Below are 22,642 nucleotides of genomic sequence, written 5' to 3'. Positions count from 1 at the left end.
ATCAACAGAAACATTTCTGAAACACAGAGATGGAGTAAATCACAACTATCCTTCTCAGTTTTAGAATTCAAGAAGTAAAATGCTAGAGAATAGTCCCTGGAATACAGCAAACAGTCAGTCAATATTTATCCAGTAAATCCAGTCATGCTCGCTTCAGCAGCACATACCCTAAAATTGGAACAATACAGAGGTTAGCATGGCCTTTGCACTAGGATGACAGTAAATCCGATAGTATGGCTATCTACACATTGCTTAACACACAGGGGGTACGACGAGAGAGTCAGGACCAGAAAGATGGTCTAAGGAGAGAAGGCAGACAATATCAATCACACAAAAATTTATTTAAATATATTTAAATATATTATTTTAATGAAATATATTTCGATTCTATTCCCAGTTCAAGGGGTAAAAGAAATTGATGAATGTGAAATAAGTACATTAGGCAAACCCTTGTAGCTAAAAAATACCTTTTCTAAGCCAATCTTTTGTGTAGGTGTATGCTTGAAAGTTCTTCTCTTTTTTTTTTTTTTTAATATATGAAATTTATTGTCAAATTGGTTTCCATATAACACCCGGTGCTCATCCCAAAAGGTGCCCTCCTCAATACCCATCACCTCCCTCCCCTCCCTCCCACCCCCCATCAACCCTCAGTCTGTTCTCAGTTTTTAAGAGTCTCTTATGCTTTGGCTCTCTCCCACTCTAAGCTCTTTTTTTTTTCCTTCCCCTCCCCCATGGGTTTCTGTTAAGTTTCTCAGGATCCACATAAGAGTGAAACCATATGGTATCTGTCTTTCTCTGTATGGCTTATTTCACTTAGCATCACACTCTCCAGTTCCATCCAATTTGCTACAAAGGGCCATATTTCATTCTTTCTCATTGCCACATAGTACTCCATTGTGTATATAAACCACAATTTCTTTATCCATTCATCAGTTGATGGACACTTAGGCTCTTTCCATAATTTAGCTATTGTTGAGAGTGCTGCTATAAACATTGGGGTACAAGTGCCCCTATGCATCAGTACTCCTGTATCCCTTGGTTAATTCCTAGCAGTGCTATTGCTGGGTCATAGGGTAGGTCTACTTTTAATTTTTTGAGGAACCTCCACACTGTTTTCCGGAGTGGCTGGACCTGAATGTGAGACAGGAAACCATCAAAACGCTAGAGGAGAAAGCAGGAAAAGACCTCTCTGACCTCAGCCGCAGCAATTTCTTACTTGACACACCCCCAAAGGCAAGGGAATTAAAAGCAAAAATGAACTACTGGGACCTCATGAAGATAAAAAGCTTCTGCACAGCAAAGAAAGGTCTTAAAAATGTAATTTCCTGGGGTGCCTGGGTAGCTCAGTTGGTTAAGCGGCTGACTTCGGCTCAGGTAATGATCTCACAGTTTGTGTGTTTGAGCCCTGCGTGGGGCCCTGTGCTAACAGCTCAGAGCCTGGAGCCTGCTTCGGATTCTGTCTGTCTCTCTCTCTCTCTGCCCCTCCCCCACTCATGCTCTGTCTCTTTCTCTTTCTCTCAAAAAATAAATAAATGTTAAAAAAATTTTTTTAATGTAATTTCCGTTGCTCTTACCCAAACAAATTTCTCTGTAATATTTACTTTGAGCCAATATTGTGGGCAATTTAAACCTACCTGGCTACTGAGGGATCTTTGAGCTTTGACCTATTCCCATAGTAGCTTGATTAAATGCTTGATTAAATGGCCTTTCTTGTTACTGCAGTCACAGGGAGACTGCATGTCTGCTAGTGTGCAATATGAAAATGTTTGGGGTATGAAATATTAAAAGAACGTTTGCATTAAAAATTGGGCAAAAGATTGGTAGACATTTTTTTCAGAGAAGACCTACAAATGGCCAACAAGCACTTGAAAAGATACTCACATCATTATTCATTAGGAAAATACAAATCAAAACCATAGTGAGATACCATTTCACACCCATGACAATGGTCATAATAAGGGAGGGAAGGAAGGAAAAACAGCAAAACAAAGAAAAGAACAATGTTGGTGAGGATTTGGAAAAGCAGGAACAAGCATTTACGTCCACAACCCCCTTCAGGCCCATATTCTGACCATATAGAGTTTTTTTTTTCTTTTAAATTATAAACGCTCAGGGCACCTGGGTGGCTCAGTCAGTTAAGCATCTGACTCTTGATCTCGGCTCAGGTCATGATCTTACGGTTTGTGAGTTGGAGCCCCATGTCAGGCTCTGCATTGACAATTTGGAGCCTGCTTAGGATTCTCTCTCTCCCTCTCTCTCTCTGTCTCTCTCTCTCAAAACAAATAAATGAACTTTAAAAATAAAGAAACCCTCAAGTTCACGCACATACACACAAAAACAGACACAGGACTTCACCAACCCCAAGAAGCGGAATCCTAAGGTGTTTGGAGTGGGGAAATCAAGAAGCAATCCAGATTTAGAACCCTTTCAAAGACTTAGAAACTGGCAACATCAACACCCCTAGAATGCAGCACTTGAGATATGAGGGGATCCAAAACCCTCAACTTGAAAGGACTTTGGAAAGTCAGTATGATTTAACTCCTAAATAAAGACTGTGGTTCCATGCCTCCTGGGTTCATATCCCACCTCTGCCAAGCTTTCTGACTTCGGTCAAGTTCTGTAATCTCTTGGTACCTCAGTTTCTTTGTTTAAAAAAATAAAAAAAAAAAAAGCTAGCAATAGTGCCAGCCTCTTGGTGTTGTTATGAGGATTAAATTAGCTACTAGGCTGAAAGTGCTTTAAACAATTCCTGTCACAGAGTGAACACCAATAACAGTGGTGGGGGGGGGGGCGGGCACGGGGGTTCTTTGTTGTCAGAGTGGCAGAAGCTTCAGGAAGTACTGATCTTCAGAGGCAGCCATGTTCAGTGAAATCTTGAGATGGTGGGAGTACAATGCAGAGAAGAGGCTATGAACTGAGGGGCTTCTTTTAACTAGATCAGGAGTTCTAGAGAGCACAGTGGAAAGGTTGGAAATGAAGAAAGAGAGGGGAGTCAGGTCAGGAATAAAATTACAGAGCCACATGGAGGTAAGATGTCCAAGTAGGACGCCCAGTGGAGCTCATGCCTGGGGAGAATATTAGAAATGCAGGACGGAGTCAGATATACAGACCATCCAGCCCAGTGTTCTGGCCTAGGCAAAAGCACAGGAGAATCTGTCTTAATAGGGTATGGTTGTTCTTTAGGATAACTTCCTTATTTTGATCAGTTCTTCCCCCATTCCCTTAGATGGCCATTGTCCTTAAACCCTACACTCAACCCCCAACCTTTCACACTAAGCGGATTACCATGTCTCTGAAGTAGGAACCAGGTATAAGGGCATCACATAAACATTCCCTAACCATGTTGCTTCCTCCACAGATAGACATCTCACATCCATTTCTCAGGTCCCTGTGGACAACGTACCTCCCCAATTCACCACAAAGCTAACTATTCCATCTGTGTCTCTGACCCATTATTTCACAATCATGCTTATGTTGTCATCAATTAATTATACCTTCTCTTTCCTGTATCTTCAACATTTCCTCCTTGGCTGGCTCTGTTCCTGAGTCTACAAAAATACGGCTCGTTCTCTTTCTACCCAAAAATAATAAACCCAACTACCCCTTGACCTTACATCCTCTCCACTCTCCTTCGGGGCTCATTCAACTTTTTGAAAGAATTGTTTCTCTCTCTCTTTTTTTTTTAATTTGAGAGAGAGACAGAAAGAGTGCACGAGCAGGGGAGAGGGGCAGAGGGAGAGAGAGAGAATCTTAAGCAGACTCCATGTTCAGCACGGAGCCTGAGGCGGGGCTCGAACCCATGAACAATAAGATCATGACCTGAGTAGGGGCGCCTGGGTGGCTCAGATGGTTGAGCTTCCGACTTCGGCTCAGGTCCTGATTTCACGGTCTGTGAGTTCGAGCCCTGCCTCGGGCTCTGTGCTGACAGCTCAGAGCCTGGAGCCTGCTTCAGATTCTGTGTCTCCCTCTCTCTCTGACCCTCCCCCATTCATGCTCTGTCTCTCTCTGTCTCAAAAATAAATAAACATTAAAAAAAAAACTAAAAAAAAAAAAAAAGATCATGACCTGAGTAGAAATCAAGAGTCAGATTCTCAACCAACTGAGGCACTCAGGTGTCCCTAGTCATTTATCTTAATTTCCACTCCTTCCATTGACTTCTCAACCCACAACCTTCCTCCACCCAAAACAAAGCTGTCTTTGGTTCTGCTTTCAATGCTACATTTCTCTGCCTTATCCCCATCCAATGCTGACTCCTTTTTTTTTATGTTTATTTATTTATTTTGAGAGAGAAAAAGTGTGCTTGTGTGGGCCAGAGAGAGAGGGAGAAAGAGAATCCCAAGCAGGTTCTGCCCTTTCAGCACAGAACCCAACATGGGGCTCAATCTCATGAACTGTGAGATCACGACCTGAGCCAAAATCAGGAGTTGGACACTTAACCGACTGAGCCACCCAGGTGCCCCCGGAGACTGCTCTTTTAAAGATGATTGATGACTTTCTAATTATCAAATCCAGTGGATATTTTTCTGTTAGTATTTCATGAATCCTGTTGAACACATTCTGGTTTGCTTATGCTGAATAGGACTTGGGAGGAAAGCCTAATGAACAGATAAGTGGCTAGGTGTGCCTCATTTAACATAACAGATAATCTGAAATAGTTATTCATTCTTCAGATTTAGTACATTGAACTTTATGTTTAATGAATCAGGGAAGTGTGCTATTTAAAGGAACCCTGCAGTGAATCCTTCTGCAAACAGAAATTTCCTTCTAACCATTATTATTCCCAAATGTACAGGGCTTCAGAAATTTGTTTCTTCCTATTTCAAGCCTTAAAGGGCACATGCCTACAATCAGCCTCACCTTCTACCTTCTGACTTGTTTGTGCAGAGGAATCTGGGTTGCTGATGAAATCAGGCACATCTATAGATTGTAATTGAGCAAGTGAGGAGCTCAACAAAGCTCCAAGCACGTGGTAGATGTCGTCTGCATGCCAGCTCTTTTTATTACCTTCTAAACATTGAGAACAGAAGGCAAAGGGGAAGTGGACCAAAGGGTGGAACTTCCACGTATCTTTTAGGCCAAAATGTTTTTTAAAAACCCTCTGGGATATGTATACCATTTCACATCCACTAGGATGGCTATAAAAGGGGAGTAAAAAAAAAAAAAAAACAGGAAAAAACAGGAAGCAAGTATGTGGAGAAATTGGAACCCTCATACATCGTTGGTGAGAATGTAAAATGGCGCGGCCCCTGTGGGAAACAGCTTGGCGCCTCCTCAAAAAATTAAACGTAAAACTAGTATAAGATCCAGAATTCTATTCCTTGGTATGCAAATAACTGAAAGCAAGTGTTCAAACAAAACCTTGTACAATCAATGTTCAAAGAGCATGATTCAAAATAGTTGGGTTGGGGAAAAGGAGAATGAGAAGTGACTGCTTAGTGGGCACGGGATTCTTCTGGAGGTGGTGAAGATATTCTGGAATTAGATAGTGGTGGTGATTATAACACACTTTGAATACACTAACAGCCACTGAGTTGCGCACTTTAAAATGGTGACTTTTGGGGCACCTGAGTGACTCAGTCGGTTAAATGTCCAACTCCTGATTTCAGCTCAGGTCATGATCCCAGGGTCACAGGATAGTGCCCGCCTCGGGCTCCACACTGAGCATGGAGTCTGCTTGGGATTCTCTCTCTCTCTCTCTCTCTCTCTCTCTGCCCTTTCCCCATGTGTGCTCTCTCTCTCTCTCAAAATAAATAAATAAACTTTAAAGAAAAAAGGGTTTAAAAAACAAAATGGTGAATTTTATGTTATATGAATTTTACCTCAATTTTTAAAATAAGCTGGGGTGATGGAAGCAGATGTCAGAGAGCAGAGAAGAGGCTGTGCTGCTGCCTTTGAAGATGGGGGAGGGGCCATGAGCCAAGGGATGTAGGAAGCCTCTGGAAGCCGGAAAGGGCGAGGAACAAACTCCTCCCTGGAGCTTCTAGAGGAAATGCAGCCCTGCCACCTTGATATTAATCTACTGAGACCAGTTTTGGACTTTTGACCTCCAGAACTATAAAGTAATACATTTTTGTTGTTTAAATCACTCAAAAAAAACAAAAACAAAAACAAAAACAAAAACAAAAAACTCAGCTGGCGCGCGCATGAGGGGGAGTAAGAATAGAGACAAAATAAGACCGGCCGTTGGGGATAAATGCCGAAACTGGGTGTGAGTACATGAGGGTTCATTGCACTGAATCACTCTGCTTTCGTATATTTAACATTTTCCATAAGGAAGACATTTTTTAAAAACTACACATGACCATACATGTTGAACCTACAAAAAATCCTATTTGCAAAGCATTACAATAACCCATTAAATATTTCAAGGTATAATCTTATAAAACATTTACATTTTTATAGCACTTGATACCTTGGTAGAGCACTTTCACGTGTATTATGTTTCATAATAATTCATAAGACAGTATCTTATAATCTGTGAAAAAAAAGCATGCTTCTTGTAGATTGTCATGGAAAGCTACTATTTTGGAGTGCGAAATCTGGACAAAGATTTCAATTGCTCAATCTTGAAACGGTCCAACTTCCCCTTGTCAGCATTTAAACTGCTTCTTCGTCAAATATTAATTTGCAATGAATGGCACATTTCAATTCAACAAATACTTAGCAGTACACCCACTACATGACAGAAAACTAATTTTCCTACCCTTATCAAACAAACAGAAAACACTGCTCCTAAGAAAAAAATAACAAACAAATAAATAAAAGAGCATCAAGATAAGAAACTTTACCCCCATAAAGAACCACCATCAAGCTTGGTTTAATTCAAAGTACTTGAAACCTCTGGGGCGCCTGGGTGGCGCAGTCGGTTAAGCGTCCGACTTCAGCCAGGTCACGATCTCGTGGTCCGTGAGTTTGAGCCCCGCGTCAGGCTCTGGGCTGATGGCTCAGAGCCTGGAGCCTGTTTCCGATTCTGTGTCTCCCTCTCTCTCTGCCCCTCCCCCGTTCATGCTCTGTCTCTCTCTGTCCCAAAAATAAATAAACGTTGAAAAAAAATTAAAAAAAAAAAAAAAAGAAAAAAAAATGCATTTAAAAAAAAAAAAAAAAACAAAGTACTTGAAACCTCAACCAATATTCAGCTACTTATTAACTTAAGCTACTAAGTAAGCTGAAAGTATGTATATGCTTTTTTAACAGTACAAAAAAGAGGAAACAACTAGAAAATGAAGTTAGAGTTTTTACTGATCATTTCACATTAAGAAAAACAGTTGCTGCATGACAAATTTCTTCTTAATAATTCCTACCAGTTTACCGCTACCAAACTGGGTATATAATTAATACGAATGCATCCTTCCAGCAAAGCTTCCTTCACAAAAATTGAAGCAAACGTTAAATTTCCCAGTACAATGAAACACTACAGAGTTTAATAAATGCTTGTGCTTCGTCTCCAAAATCTATCCGCACCCATCAAATCATGAGATCTATCTGTTGTCATAACTGGTTGTGCCCCCAGCAAAAGAAGTATTAAAATCAACTTCTGAGCCAAAAAATAAACTAGGAAACAAGAACCATGTTACAATGAAGACGTTCCTGTGACTCCGACTATAAAGATAATACAGTGAGTTGTCACTACTAGATGACAGACACATCCAGCACTCTTCTGGGTGTAAGGTGACCTTTTAAGAACATGTGAGCATTTCTGCTTTTCAAGTTGCAGAGCAATAAAGCAATAAATATAAAAAGAAAAAAATATATAGAGGGAGCCTGGGTGGCTCAGTTGGTTAAGCATCAGACTCTTGGTTTCGGCTCAGGTCATGATCTCATGGTTCGTGAGTTCAAGCCCTACATGGGGCTTTGCGCTGACAATGCAGAGCCTGCTTTGATTCTCTCTCTCCTCTCCCTGCCCCTCCCCCTCTTGCGTGCGTGCGTTCTCTCTCTCTCTCTCTCTCTCTCAAAATAAATCAACAAACTTAAATGCACACGTATATATTTACTTATATATGTGTATGTGCTGCAGCCCTAGAAAATATCAAAGTACTGTTAACAGGCCAGAATTTGTTAAAGACACAAAGCAGAAAAGACTGCATTGAGAGAAAAGTCAGTCAATATTGACCATCTTGTGATTCTACTCAGGCAAAGGAAAGGTTGGCCTAGGAAGTAAAGGGCTGCGTTTCTCCAGTACAGCCCCAGAAGCTGCCAAGTTCAGAGTCAGAGGGGCTGGAAACAGGCCTGAGGACAGTCAATGGGGCAAGGAAAATGAAAGAATGTGGGTTTCTCCCTAGAACCGCAGTCTGGCTGGCTGTTCACTTACAACTGCACATGGTCCCAGTGAAGCCCAGGTAAAATGGGAACTTGATCTCCACGTTCCTAACACAAGCAGTAGAATCGGAAAGGTCAGGAATTCTCACACATTTTTAACCATAGCTGACTTAAACTGGCGCACACACACACACACACACACCCAGAAACTCATTCTCCCAAATTTTCCGACTAATTCAAAAGACTCTAAAGTTCATCTTGAAAAATGAAACATGTGCAAACAGCTAGAAAAGCCCTGAAAACAAGTATATTGGCAGGTGGAGGCAGAGTTGAGGACCTGTACAACCAGATGTTGAAATGTTCTGTAAAGTCATAATAATTCAGATAGTGTAGGAGGGGCACCAGACTAGAAAGATCGATGAACCAAAGGATCAGAAGCAGCCCAAGCACACGCAAGTCTAATGCATGATTTGGTCTGATGCACAAAGGATGATAAAAATGAATGATTACTCATAAGTGGTTCTGGAACAACAGAAAACAGAAAAACACAACAGTGGTTTTCACCACCTGAAAAAAGTATGGTCCTCCCATGTCACATCAAAACAAACGCTTCTTTATGTTTTCATACAAAATTTTAAATGTTTATTTATTTTTGAGAGAGAGAGGGTGAAGAGCAGAGAGAGAGGGAGACAGAGGATCTGAGACGGGCTTTGCACGAGAGTCCAGTGTGGGACTCGAACTCACAAACCGCAGGATCATAATCTAAGCTGAAGTTGGACACTTAACTGACTGAGTGACCCAGGCGCCCCAGAACAAATGCTTTTTAAATATACAAAAATGAAGGGTAACTTCCTTTGCAGATATGGAGTTTTTACAAACCAATAAAAACAACAGAAAATGAAGAGGCAAGTCATAAAAGAAATGCCAAAGTCCAACAAAGTCATGGGAAGATATTCCGCCTCATTAGTTAAAGACATGAAAACTTACTGTACAAAAATGAACTCAAAATGGATAAAAAACTAAAAGGTATGAGCTACATACCTTTTAGTACATAAAATTTTAGAAGCATTTAGCATGTAAAATTTTTAAAAGAAAACACAGGTGTAAATCTTCATGACCTAGGATTAGGCGATTATTTCTTAGATAAGATACCTTTAAGCACAAACAGTGAAAGAATAAACAGATAAATAAAAAACCTTTGCACTTCCAAGACACCATCAGAAAAGTAAAGAAAGGGGCACCTGGGTGGCTCAGTCAGTTAAGCACCCAACTTCGGCTCAGGTCATGATCTCATGGTTCATGAGTTCAAGGCCCATGTCAGGCTCTGTGCTGACAGCTCGGAGCCTGGAGCCTGCTTTGCATTCTGTGTCTCCCTCTCTCGCCTCCCCTCCCCTGCTCATGCTCTGTCTGTCTCTCTCTCTCAAAAATAAATAATAAACATTTTTAAAAAGTTAAAAAAAAAAAAAGTAAAGAGACAACTCATTCATCAGTAAAACTTTTTGCAAATTGTTATCTCTAAAGAGGGATTTGTGTCTAGGTTATACAAAGAACTAATACAACTCAATAACAAAAAGATGACCCAATTTTAAAATGGGTAAAGGATCTGAAAGATATTTCTCCAGGGAAGACGACCAATGGCCAAGAAGTACGTAAAAAACATTCAGCATCATTAGCCGTCAGGGAAATGCAAATCGAAACCACAAGGAGATACCACTTCACACCTACTAGGAGGGTTATAATCAAAGAGGCAGATAATAACAGTGTTGAGGAAGATGTGGAGAAACTGGAACCTTCATCCACTGCTGGTGGGAACGCAAAATGATGCAGCCGTTTTGGAAGACAGCCTGGCAGTTTCTTACAAGATTAAATATACAGTTACATATGATTCAGCAATGACACTCCCAGGTATACACCCAAGAAAAACGAGACCACACAAAAACCTGCACACGAATGTTCACAGCCACGTTACTCATAGTAGCCAATAAGCGGAAATAACTCTAACATCCATGAAATGTGAGCAGGTAGACTGAAAGTGACAGGTCCATACAACGTAATATTATTCGAAAATAAAAAGTAATGAAGTCCTGACAAGTCCCTCAACACAGATTAGCCTTGAAAACATTATGCAGAGTGAGAAAGATCTAGTCACAAAAGACGATATACTGTATGACTCTACTTTATACGAAATGTTCAGAATAGACAAATTTATAGAGACAGAGAGATTAGTGGTTGCCAGGTGCTGGAAAAGACAAGTTTAGGAGTTACAAGCAAGGAGAGGAAGGTTTCTTTTGGGATGATGAAAAGGCTCTAAGGTTGATCATGCTAGTGGTTGCACAACTCTGTATACTAAATATATTAAATATTGATATACAAATATGCCAAATACTAACACTAAATATACTAAAAGCCCTTGACTTGTATATTTTAAATGGGCAAATTGTATGGTGTATGACTTATATCTTAATAAACCCGTTTTTTAGATTAAAAAAATGAAAATATAAACAATAGTTACGTTGCATGTCTACTAGGTCTCTATTTGACAACAAACTTTCTAGGCAGGGTCCCTTGCCCATCTTATAACCCCTGACCTCCCCCACAGTACTCACCAGGCCTAGTAAAAGACTAACACAAAGTCGATGCTTAATAACAGATAGACACTTTCTAGTCAAGTTGCTGGAGGATGACTTCTAAAGGGGAAAACAAGAATTTGTTTCCAGTTTGACTTTCATGTTTGAGTTACAGATGCTTTCCTATATCTCTCTCCACCCCAAACACGTACCAAGAATTTATGAATAAATTTATGTCTCCATTTGCTTCTAGAGTACTTTCCTACTCATTGTTTCTACCCTGACCACAGGAAACCATACTCAAAGATACTCATTCCCCAGGCATTCTGGAGACTTCCATCCTCTTTCAGTTCTGGCTTCAGGGTCGATGCATGAGTGCTACCAGCAGGTGTCTCTGTCTAACCAAACTTCAAATACACTAGCTGCCAGCAGGTGGAGCATAATTCCCCCTCAGGCACAGTGTGAGCTAAACCTAAAGAACGACTGACTTCCTTCCAAACAGTACAGCATGGAACAGGAGAGAAAAAAGAGTAACCGTATAGTGGAGAAACCTGACAAGCACTACGTCAAATAAGGTGATCGAGGTTAATATCAACAGTGATAAATATTGCTGATAGCATGTACCTTTCGTATGATGTGATGAGAACGGCACTTCCCCTAGGGCCCCCAGCAAAACACATTACCCTAAGTTTAATCATGAGGAAAACGTCAGACAAATCTCAAATGAGGGACATTCCACAAAACGCCTGACAGTTTTGAGTATTGTCAAAGCCACAGAAAATAAGGAAAGCCTGAGAAAGTATCGCAACCAAGAAGAACCTGCAGAGCTATGACAGCTAAAAGGAAGGTGGCATCCTAGATGGGATCCTGGAACCGATAAAGGACATTAGGCAAAACTGAGGAAATCTGAATAAAGGACTTTTAGTCAGTAATCATGAATTCTTACTGGTTGGTTAATTATGACAAATGTGCCATACTAATGTAAAACGTTAGGCAAAGGCAGGTGTGGGCTATATGAGAATTCACTACACTACCTTCGCAATCATTCTGGAAATCTAAAACTGTTGTCGAATACAAAGTCTATGAAAAAAATGATTCACAGCTGCCAGTTTTGCCAAATTACGATTCTATTTTAAGTAACAGTTCCAACTGCTTAAAAATGAGTTTCTTGGGGCGCCTGGGTGGCGCAGTCGGTTAAGCGTCCGACTTCAGCCAGGTCACGATCTCGCGGTCCGTGAGTTCGAGCCCCGCGTCAGGCTCTGGGCTGATGGCTCAGAGCCTGGAGCCTGTTTCTGATTCTGTGCCTCCCTCTCTCTCTGCCCCTCCCCCGTTCATGCTCTGTCTCTCTCTGTCCCAAAAATAAATAAACGTTGAAAAAAAAAAAAAATGAGTTTCTTCCCCTGAGAAAGAATGCAGTCCCCGGCAAACTCCATATTCAGCCTCTTCGAACCATGGCGGGAAAGCACTGGAAGACGCATGCGCAACACAAAAATTGGCAGTGCTAAGAAGTTATTCAACCAAGGGTTTCACTGAAAGATAAAGCCCCTCTGAAGAGTTTTATGACCCAAAATGCGCTCAAGTCCCCAAAGACCCAAGAAACATCTGGGGTCTAAATGGTTGTTATTTCTACTGGGGGAAAAAAGGTAGTCAGAAAAGTACTCAATATGTATGTTGATTTAAGTAGTCTTTTAAATTTTATTTGCTCTAGTTCTGTTTTTTTTAATGGGTAGATACGACTAATAGATAAATATTATGCTGCTGCTGTAAATGGAGTTAGGTGGCTTGGGGTCTGTTTTTGAAATGAAAAACTAGGATTGAATGGTGCCGTGCTAGATTCCTGCTCCCTGAACTACCCGTGTGTCTAAAGAGAGCCCAGCTGGCTGTCATGCGAGGCATCACCTGGTGGCAGCTGCCCAAACCTCAAGAACGTATGTCTGGAAAGGGAGTAAAACAGACAGTCTTTCAGTGGCAGCAAATCAGAATTAGGACTCTTTATACCTCAAAAAACTGTCATAATGAAAGTGAAAATCTACCCCAGCCTACTCAAGAAACCAGCATGCGGACAGCAAACCGGAAGCCAAAACCCCGAACGTGATACATTGGACAGCACCTGTGAAAATGTTTCATGTACGTTTGGTGGGAGAATGTGGTATAAAAGGTAAGACAGAATCTGCCCTGCATTTAAGGGGTGAGGGCTGAGTAAACATCCTCAGGAAGGACAACGAAGGAAAAGAGAGGAACCAGCTGTAATGACTTAGTACCTACGGGAATGAGATGAGTCGGCTGGGATTCCTCCAGTTTGTTCCTCAGCCAGTCAAAATCCTGGTATCTTCGACGAACAGAATATTCTGGCAGGTCAAACTCTACCCGCGTACTCTGCAAATAAGAAGGGTGGAACAAAGTAAGTCGAAGGGAATAGCACCATGTCTTGGCAGAAAGGAAGGAAAAAAGCTCTCTTTGAAAAACCAAACTGGGCAAGAACACACTTTCCTTCCACCAAAGCACCAGCCAAAAGGCAGCAATTACCAACACAAAATGAGGAGTCCAGGCCCCCAGGGCCCGGCTCAAAAGTCCAGGATCTAGAATGAAAATGTCGAGGCTTTTGTTTTTGTTTTTTTTCCCCCTACCCTTAGGAAATGGAACTCCACTAACCCTCAGAATGTGTTTAGAAACACTTGATTCATTTCCTCCAGGCTTAACTTTGAGGATTTCTTTTAGCAGAATAATTCTGAGGATATTGCTACTGAATCCCAATCCATGTTTTCTGTTAAAAGAAATGAAGTCTCCACCTTCTGCTGAATATGCTGACAAGTTTTATCAAAGGCTGAGGGAAGACAAACAGACAGAAAGAGCTAAGGGCACACCTGCTCGTTTAAGAGCCAGATTGGATGAAAACAGAAAACGTCTTGTTTCATGTGCCATATTCTGCGAAAACCATAACCTTGGAACTATATTGTATTTTAGATGATTAGAAAAAAAAAAACTAGAAAGGAATGCCAAGATGTCATTGTACTGCAGAAAAATATTCATCTCATCTCTGTTCTTGTTAATTTTTCTGAAATTGCGATTGCAGCACACTGGTAATGAAAACCAGTGCTAAATAAAATGAAATTAATTTATACCAAAACAAGATTTTTACACGTTAGTTTGCCCAGACTGAAACCATGTCTCAGCTAAAGCATTTTCCCCTATGAGGATATAGACTATATACCACAGTCATAGCTCTCAGAAATGAAAGGTCAAAAATAAAAATGGCTCAAGCTACATTTTATAAATTTACTCTTTCAGGCCGAAAGTCTGTTTTAATCCATGACCCTAAGAAAATCTTAAAAACATATGAACAAGAGTTAGCCATCAAAGAAAAAGCTGGGAAGAGCGTTGGCATTGAAAATTATGATTTCACCCTCCCCAAAAGCCATGCTCACTCAGTCCGAGCAAAATTGTGAAATTAAAGGATTCGGTCTTGGACTGAACCCCAATTAACTCCTTCTGTAGCTTTTCCCCTTTCCAAAGTCCCATGCACAACCTTCCCCTATGATGGAGGGTACAGGTGGGAAGAGGTGAGGAAATTCATTCAACCTAAGTGTTTGTGATTTATTAGAAGACTCCCCGGGTGAATCAGCATTGTGGAATTGGGGAGGAAAAAAAAAAAAGAATGCTTGAATTAGAAGAAAAAAAAATCACTGCTGATGAATTTTCAGGCATGAGGCTGATGGAAATTTGAAGGGTAGGTAGGCTGACACTCCTTCCAAGGCTGGGTGAGGAAAGGCCTGGGCAGGAGCATTCCTAGCACCTACCAGATTCCTGAGACACCACTAAGCCTCCCAGAGCCTGGGTCTCCTCAACAGTAAGAAGAGGGTTGGAAGGGACATTCTTCAAATCCCCCACCAGGCTCCATCTGAGAACTTGCCGACGATGGGCCCATAAAAGGTGGATTGTGATGGGTGGCAAATGCAACCTGTTTTCACTGTAAATGCAGTGATGGAGGAGTCTACTTTTTGCCTTCCTAAACGTTACGTGTTATCAACCAATCACTTCTCTTTATTATGCTTTTGAAAATCCTCTTCATAAATTGTAGTTTATGTAACGTGTCTAACTTTGAAATCAGTATTTGGTAACTATAAAAAGCAGTATGATAAAACACAAGTTTTGTTTCCGCTGTAAACAAGCTCACTGTCGGGGAACTGGCTTTTTTTTTTTCCCCTTCGACTTATTCAGGTTAGACATACTTATTTAAAATTTTTTTTTTCAACGTTTATTTATTTTTGGGACAGAGAGAGACAGAGCATGAACGGGGGAGGGGCAGAGAGAGAGGGAGACACAGAATCGGAAACAGGCTCCAGGCTCTGAGCCATCAGCCCAGAGCCCGACGCGGGGCTCGAACTCACGGACCGCGAGATCGTGACCTGGCTGAAGTCGGACGCTCAACCGACTGCGCCACCCAGGCGCCCCTAGACATACTTATTTTAAAACTTCAGGAAAAATAAAAGAAGAAAAAATAAAGATCGGTCATAAACTCTCTTAAATTGAGAGGGGAAAAAAAAACCCCACGATTAGTATTATGGTTTATATCTTTCCATATTTTTTCTATGCATATCCATTCATTCACTCATATTTTCTAAGTCTCTAACAATTCTTAGATATCTTTCTGTTAGCAAGTTCAAATCTAAGAATCTCTTAAATTCCTAAAGACAGAATTACTGGAGAAAAGAGTACGTGTAGTTTTAACTGACAAACTGCTTCCAGAAATATATCAACTTATATTCTTAACTGCATATTCTCCTCAACCAGTGGTTGTCTTTAATGGACTTACAACTGAAAAATAGTACATCATCTTTGTTTTCTTTTGTTTGTTTTATTTTTTTTTTAACATATATTTATTATTGAGAGACAGAGAGACACAGAGTGTGAGCAGGGGAGGGGTAGAGAGGGGGAGACACAGAATCTGAAGCAGGCTCCAGGCTCTGAGCTGTCAGCACAGAGCCCGGCGCAGGGCTCGAACTCACAAACCATGAGATCGTGACCTGAGCTGATGTCAGACGCTCAACCAACTGAGTCACCCAGGTGCCCCTGTTTTCTTTTGTTTTTAATGACTATTGGGGTCGAACATCCTTTGAAATATTTGTTGGCTATAGATTTTCTTTGTGAGGAGTTTCTTTTTTTAAATTGTCAGTCAGGTCTTTGTCACTTGTGTAACAAGGGTTTTTCTGATACAGAATTTTAAAATTCAGCCATTATTTCCCTTTATGGTGGCTATAGTTTGGTGTCATGAATAAGAATGCTGTCCCCATTGCAAGTTTTTAAAAATATTCACTTGTGTTCTCTCCTTTATTTATGGTTTATTTATTTTTGTCTTTAATTCCTACCATTCTACTTCTAGGAATCTACCGTTAGAAAATACTTTTTAAACTGTTAGCAAAGACATTTGTATAATGATGTTCACTGCAGTACTGTTTAAAATAGCAAAGGAATGGAGCACTCAGGTGGCTCAGTCAGTTAAGCGTCTGACTCTTGATCTTGGCTCAGATCATGATCTTATGGTTCGTGAGGTGATGACACAGAGCCTGCTTGAGATTCTGTCTCTCATTCTCTCTGCCCCTCATCTGCTTGTGCGTACTCTCTCTCAAAATAAATAAATAAACTTGAAAATACAATAAAATAAAATAGGAAAGGAATCAAAACAACCTAAATGTCCAACAATAAAAACAGTTAAGTTCTAGGATATTTATTCTATGATTATCAGCAATCATGTCTGTAAGACATCTTTAACATCAAATATGCTTCAATATAGTTTTTTTTGAGAGAGAGAGAGAGAGAGCGAGCATGAGAAGAAGAGGGACAAGGAGAGAGAGAGAATCTTTTTTTTTTTTTTCCAACGTTTATTTATTTTTGGGACAGAGAGAGACAGAGCATGAATGGGGGAGGTGCAGAGAGAGGGAGACACAGAATCGGAAACAGGCTCCAGGCTCCGAGCCATCAGCCCAGAGCCCGATGCGGGGCTCGAACTCACAGACCGCGAGATCGTGACCTGGCTGAAGTCGGACGCTTAACCGACTGCGCCACCCAGGCGCCCCGAGAGAGAGAGAATCTTAAGCAGGCTCCACACTCAGCATGGAGCCCGACGCGGGGCTCTATCTCATGACCTGAACCGAAATCAAGAGTCAGATCCTTAACTGACTAACCACCCAGGCACCCCTGCTTCAGTATAGTTTGAAGAAAAAACACCAAGATTCAAAATTAATTGCACATACATTATGATTTCATTTGTATTAAAAACATGGATATAAAAGGTTAGAAAAAATCTAGAACTCATAATGACAACTGTCCTTTTTAAACTCATCCTTATTAGGTGCCTCGTTAGCATATTAGGTAGTGGGTCTCATATATTCATCCTTGTTTCCAAATCTACCAATTCGCATACTTTCTTTTTATAAATTTTTTTAAATGTTTATTTATTTTTGAGACAGAGAGAGACAGAGAGAGACAGAGAGCATGAACAGGGGAGGGGCAGAGAGAGAGGGAGACACAGAATCTGAAGCAGGCTCCAGGCTCCGAGCTGTCAGCACAGAGCCCGATGCGGGGCTAGAACTCATGGACTGTAAGATCATGCCCTGAGCTGAAATCAGATGCTTAGCCGACTGAGACATTCAGGTGCCCCAATTCTCATATACTTTCATAATCACACACAAAAAATAAAGCTCCTTTATGGATATAATGGCTTAAATAAAGGAGTAAAAATTTGATGCTTTGGAAAGCAATAAGGTAAACAAAAACTATCATGAAGCAGAAGGATATTCGTGATACTTTACTTTTATCACAGTTTGTTCTAGAAAAGATATATGATACATGAAATATGATTAAATGACATAAATTAGAAGTAGGTGAGAAAGATCAAGGGAAAAAAAAAAACAAGGACAGAGAGAAAAACGAGAGCCACAAATGAGGCTAGGCACACTCACTGTGGAATTCTGCACACCTGCTAAAACTGGGCCACAGACACTACTGTGGATTTCTGGAGAGAAACCCAGTCAGTTTTGAGACTCAGAGTACTCCTAAAATATGCAGGCCAATAAAAACTCCAACCAGGAGCATGTAGTAAAATTTTCCTCTGTGAAATTCAGGGTCTAACTTAGTAAGGAAAATAAAGTAAAAAGGGTTTTTTTTGCTCTATTTTCTAGTAACAATAAAAAAGAGAAAAGGGTACACCCACAGTTCCATAATCAGAGACAACCACTATACTGTTTTGTGTCTCTCCAAAATCTAGAATGCCCCACAAGATCACAAGGTCATGGGTACTCACCTAAAGTCAGATCTATAAATAGGTAACAGAGTGCAAGAGTTGTACTGAAGAATATTCATTTTTGCCATCATTCTATGTGAATATCTCTAGGCATCCCTGCCAACTTGTGGTCTTTGTGTGTGTGTGTGTGTTTTGTGTGTTTTGTTTTTGTTTTGCAAATTCAACACTTTAGAAGACCTAGCACAGATCCACAGGGCAATCAATCCCCCCACCCCGCAGAGCATCTGTCCATTGGGCCTCACCTTACCACAAAAGAACTCTTATTCCTCAGGAGCTGATGTGCCTAACTACTGTGGCCTGGAGCCCTTCCAAAGAATTCCCATTCAATCCAAAATTTACAACCAGTGTACTCTAGAGACATTTGGTCTTCATCAGAAATGTCATCTGTCCAAGCTATAGCCGGATCCCCGTCCCTTCCCTGCAAAGGGACCTCTTCCCTTGTCAAATATTAGCCAGCTAATCTCATTCTGCTTCAAAACCCTGCTAACCTAAGAGAATACCTGAGAATCACGACCAGGGAGGCTTCTGGTCTCTCCTCACACTCCTCGGGGCTTCCTTTCTCAGAGCTTCATTTTACACCAAGCCCTTCTGGAACACCCATTCCATAATTAAATTCCTGTCCTTCTTCCACTTATTCAGATTCTGAAAGCTGGCTCTCCTCTGGGACTACAGCCTCCCTGCTGTCCCATCAGGTAGAACGCTGCTCATTTTCTCACATCTCACAAACTCCACGCCACCCCCCAAGACCAAGAGGTGCTGTTGCTATCCCCTTCACTCTACACTGCTCCCCAGCCCCATGAAAACCCTTCAGAGGCTCAGGCCATCAAGGTATGTGTCTCTATACCTCTCACACCTGTCGTCTGCTGACACCCATCCTTTTCCTGATTCCCAGAAGACTCGAGTGCCTAGCTCTCGGGCTTCCTTTCCAAAGCCCTTCCAGAGTCTGGGTGCCCCTGAGATCCAGGTGGTTCATGCAGACAACACCCACCTGTGAGCCACCAGCGTCTCCTTCCACTCCCATCAGGCTTTGTCACCTGGCAGAAGTTCAGACCTCCCTCTATCTAACCAGCACCTCCTGTATTTCAGACTCTTCCATTTCCCGACACCCTTGGTTCTGCAGCCTCTTGGAACCTACAATTCCTTGACATTCTGTCCAATCCCATATTTACTTCCTTTCTTATTCAGCATCAATTCCATAACCTATCCCCTTTTATTTGCCAATACCCTAAATATCCCTTCCCTAGTGTCCATTCACACGACTTTGGCAAAAATGCAACCGTGCACTTCCTGCTTTACTAGACCCAGGTGTGTGAGCACGCTCCTGAAGGAAAAGCAACATCAGGCAAACACACTAACTGACACAATAAAATCTACCACCGGACCCTCAACACTGCCAAGTAGTCTCATACTTCTTTGGTCAGCTCTTTCTCTCTCATTTTCCACATCAGTTAACGAGAAGCCTGTAGAAGTCTTGAAAACTTCTCAGCCTTACTTCCAAACCTCCCCTTCCTTCTTAGCAGAAGACCTCGAGGGAAAACTGCAGCTAGAAGCACAGAGCCCTCAACTTGCTGCCACAAAAACCAAACAGGACAAAAATTCCCTTCCTCCTCTAGAAACAATGGAAAAAGTATACCTCCCCCAAAAAAGGCCACTCATTCCATCCACTTCTGCTCAGGCTACTCACCCTCTCTGCTCTGTGGCTTCCATCCTCCCCTCCAAACTTCACCTGAATGTCTCCTCTAGCAACACTGGGCTCTGGACAGGTCATGTCCATCCTTAAAACCAAACAAAAAGCGCCCCCCTCCCTTCAAGTCCACACCTCCTCCAGCTCCTGTTCTCACTTCACCTGCAAACTACCAACACTTGTGTCTTTCTTCTCACTCACTCGAACCCACTGCCAACTGGGTTCTGCCCCACGACCCCAGGGCAATTGCACTCACCACAGTCACGGATAGCCCTCTTGTGATCAAATCTAACGCCCACTTTGCAATCCTTGTGTATCCTTGATCTCTAAGTGGCACCTAGCCTGAGAAGAGCCAGTTGGGGCACAAGACTTGGTGCTTACAAAGGAGATGGGGTAAGAGACAAGAGGAGGACGGCTCCTAAAGGAAGCTGAAGGCTCCTGTCTATTTCCACTTCATCAGTTTCAACAGCCAGGCCAGGTAGTAGACGGTGCACAGTGCTGGGCAAGTGGGTGGAGCCATCCCTGTCTGGCAAATCATGCCTTGTGGAAGTACACCATAGGCAGATCTGGATTCAAGTTCTAGCTCCATCACACATCAGTTGCATGCCTTTGAGTAATTTTCTTAATATGTCTGTGTCTCCGTTTCCTCATCCACAAAGGAAAAACACCACCTATACCTGCTTCAGTGAGCGGTATACAGAGGATTAACTGACAATATATTTAAAGCACTTAGCACGAAATAAATGGCAGCTCACCCATATAGCAGAGCACTGTTGTCGTCTTAGAAGTGACAGCATGACGGTGTGCTTACCGGCATTTGCTAGCAGAGAAAGATGCCGCACCACATGCAGTGAATGGGCAGCCTGCAGAATACTCATTTTCGTACGTGGATAGAGACAAATTGCTCAGAAATTTAGAAATGATTATTTCCGGCTGGTGAGCTTATAGATGCTCTTTTATTTTATTGTTTTAGCTTACTTGAATTTCCTAGTTTCTCTACAACAAGCACGTATTACTTAGATAAAATAAAAGGTTTCTGTTACAAAAAAAGCACAGCACCAGCACATGGTAAGTGCTCAGTAATTAGTTACTATGATGATGATACATTCTAAAAGCCTGCAGAGAAGAGCCAGGGTCTGCCTGCTTGCCTTGAAAATGCCCAGGCTGGGGCGCCTGGGAGGCTCAGTCGGTTGAGCGTCCGACTTCGGCCCAGGTCATGATCTCGCGGTCCGTGGGTTCGAGCCCCGCATCGGGCTCTGTGCTGACAGCTTGGAGCCTGGAGCCTGTTTCAGATTCTGTGTCTCCCTCTCTCTCTGACCCTCCCCTGTTCATGCTCTGTCTCTCTCTGTCTCAAAAATAAATAAACATTAAAAAAAAAATTAAAAAAAAAAAAAAAAAAGAAAAAGAAAATGCCCAGGCTGGCTCCCCACCACCGGAGAGGGAAGGTGCCCATGACTTGGGTTGGGGTAGAGGAGGGCTCTGCCTGCATTGGCTCTCAGTCCTAGGCTCATTTTATCTCAAGCAAAAGCAGCTCTCTACTTTGTCTAGCTTTGGTCCTCAGGAATCTGAAGTAGGACAGGGGAGTCAAAGCTCAAAGTAATAAAGTATTTGCACAACCTCGTCCTCTGAACACTATCTCTGCTAGAAAACCACAGCAGAAGTGGGGGTCCCAGGGCAAGACCAGTGTGTGAGACCCTGTGTTCCTGTTTGTAATCCTCCTCTCATCCCCACACATCACAGGGTGCGTGGCTACGTAGGGATATGTGTAGATACGCTTTTAATGCAACGTTCAGAAAGAAGGTCCCAAATGCACCACCAACACATTAAGCTTGGTGTCATTACCTGAACCAGGAAAAGAAAAGGACTCTGGTTTGAGACAGAATTGACAGTAAGAAGTAAAACTTAATTCTGCAATGAGCTCACCCAGAGGTGGGAGCATCACAGAGAAGTGAAAATGCGGAATTAGAACTTGGAAAAGTTCTGACTTACAGGGAATCAAATAACCCCACAAAGAAGGGACAGAGACAAGAACACCGAGGAAAGGGGGTAAGGAAGGATGGAAACAGACAGGCACAGGGGAGAGCGGTGGCCAGCAGCAGGCGCCTGAGCCTGTGACTCAGTGAACAGAGGTCCCGCAGTACTGGCATTCCGTGAGGTCCGCTGCAGGGCAGAGGAGTCAAGGAGGGTGGGAAGTGGTAAGGCTGGCGAGCACTGCTGTGCCAGCGAGGCGGTCACCTCGTCATTCAGCTGTTTTAGAGCATAAATTTCAGAAAAACAGGTTTTGCATTTCGCTGACTACGGAGTAAAAAATAAGTTGGCCCTGGGGCAAAAAACGGAAATAATTCACGGGAAGACAGGTATCAACCTAGGACCTCTGACGACCTAACATCCATCTAAGCATCTAGATCACTGCCTGAGAAATAACAGGCACCCGGGGTCAACGGTGACAGGGGAAGACTGCGTGGATGCGTGTACATGTGCACACATACGTGGACAAATTTTCGAATGCGAACCAGGTGCAGAAAGGACAGGGCAGTGATAGCAAAGAAAGGTCTGACAAAGGCTGAAATGTCCATAGGAAAAAGATACTCTATAATCATTGCATAAATAGAGATTAAAAAACTAAGCTCTCTCTATATTCATATGAACATGGAAAGGTCTTCAAAAATATTGTAGAGGGGGAAGTTAGAAAACAATATTGCAGTGAAATCTGAATTATATATATTTTAACTATATATGCACATATGTAAACACAAAAAAAGACTGGGAAGGATGTATACCAAATTTCAACAATGGCAGCATTTAGTGAGAACAACTTAAGTGAGAAGAGCTAAG

The 22,642-nt window shown here is 41.9% G+C and overlaps 1 protein-coding gene and 1 non-coding gene across 6 annotated transcripts in view; one reads left to right on the top strand and one right to left on the bottom strand.

Annotated features, from left to right (window-relative positions):
* The window catches only part of SNX30 (sorting nexin family member 30), a 116,016-nt gene that overhangs the window by 37,425 nt on the left and 55,949 nt on the right, over positions 1-22,642 (bottom strand). For all 5 annotated transcript variants that reach the window (XM_045470086.1, XM_045470082.1, XM_045470084.1 and 2 more), the window contains exon 3: positions 13,089-13,199. In XM_045470086.1, coding sequence (XP_045326042.1) covers positions 13,089-13,199 — 111 coding nt within the window. The remainder of the gene's footprint in view (positions 1-13,088; positions 13,200-22,642) is intronic.
* LOC123593895 lies at positions 145-249 on the top strand. The gene has a single exon (XR_006710580.1). It is a non-coding gene; the product is annotated as a U6 spliceosomal RNA (small nuclear RNA).

The sequence above is a fragment of the Leopardus geoffroyi genome, chromosome D4, assembly GCF_018350155.1.
Source record: "Leopardus geoffroyi isolate Oge1 chromosome D4, O.geoffroyi_Oge1_pat1.0, whole genome shotgun sequence".
NCBI lineage: Eukaryota > Metazoa > Chordata > Mammalia > Carnivora > Felidae > Leopardus > Leopardus geoffroyi.
This window is presented reverse-complemented; position numbering and strand designations above follow the sequence as displayed.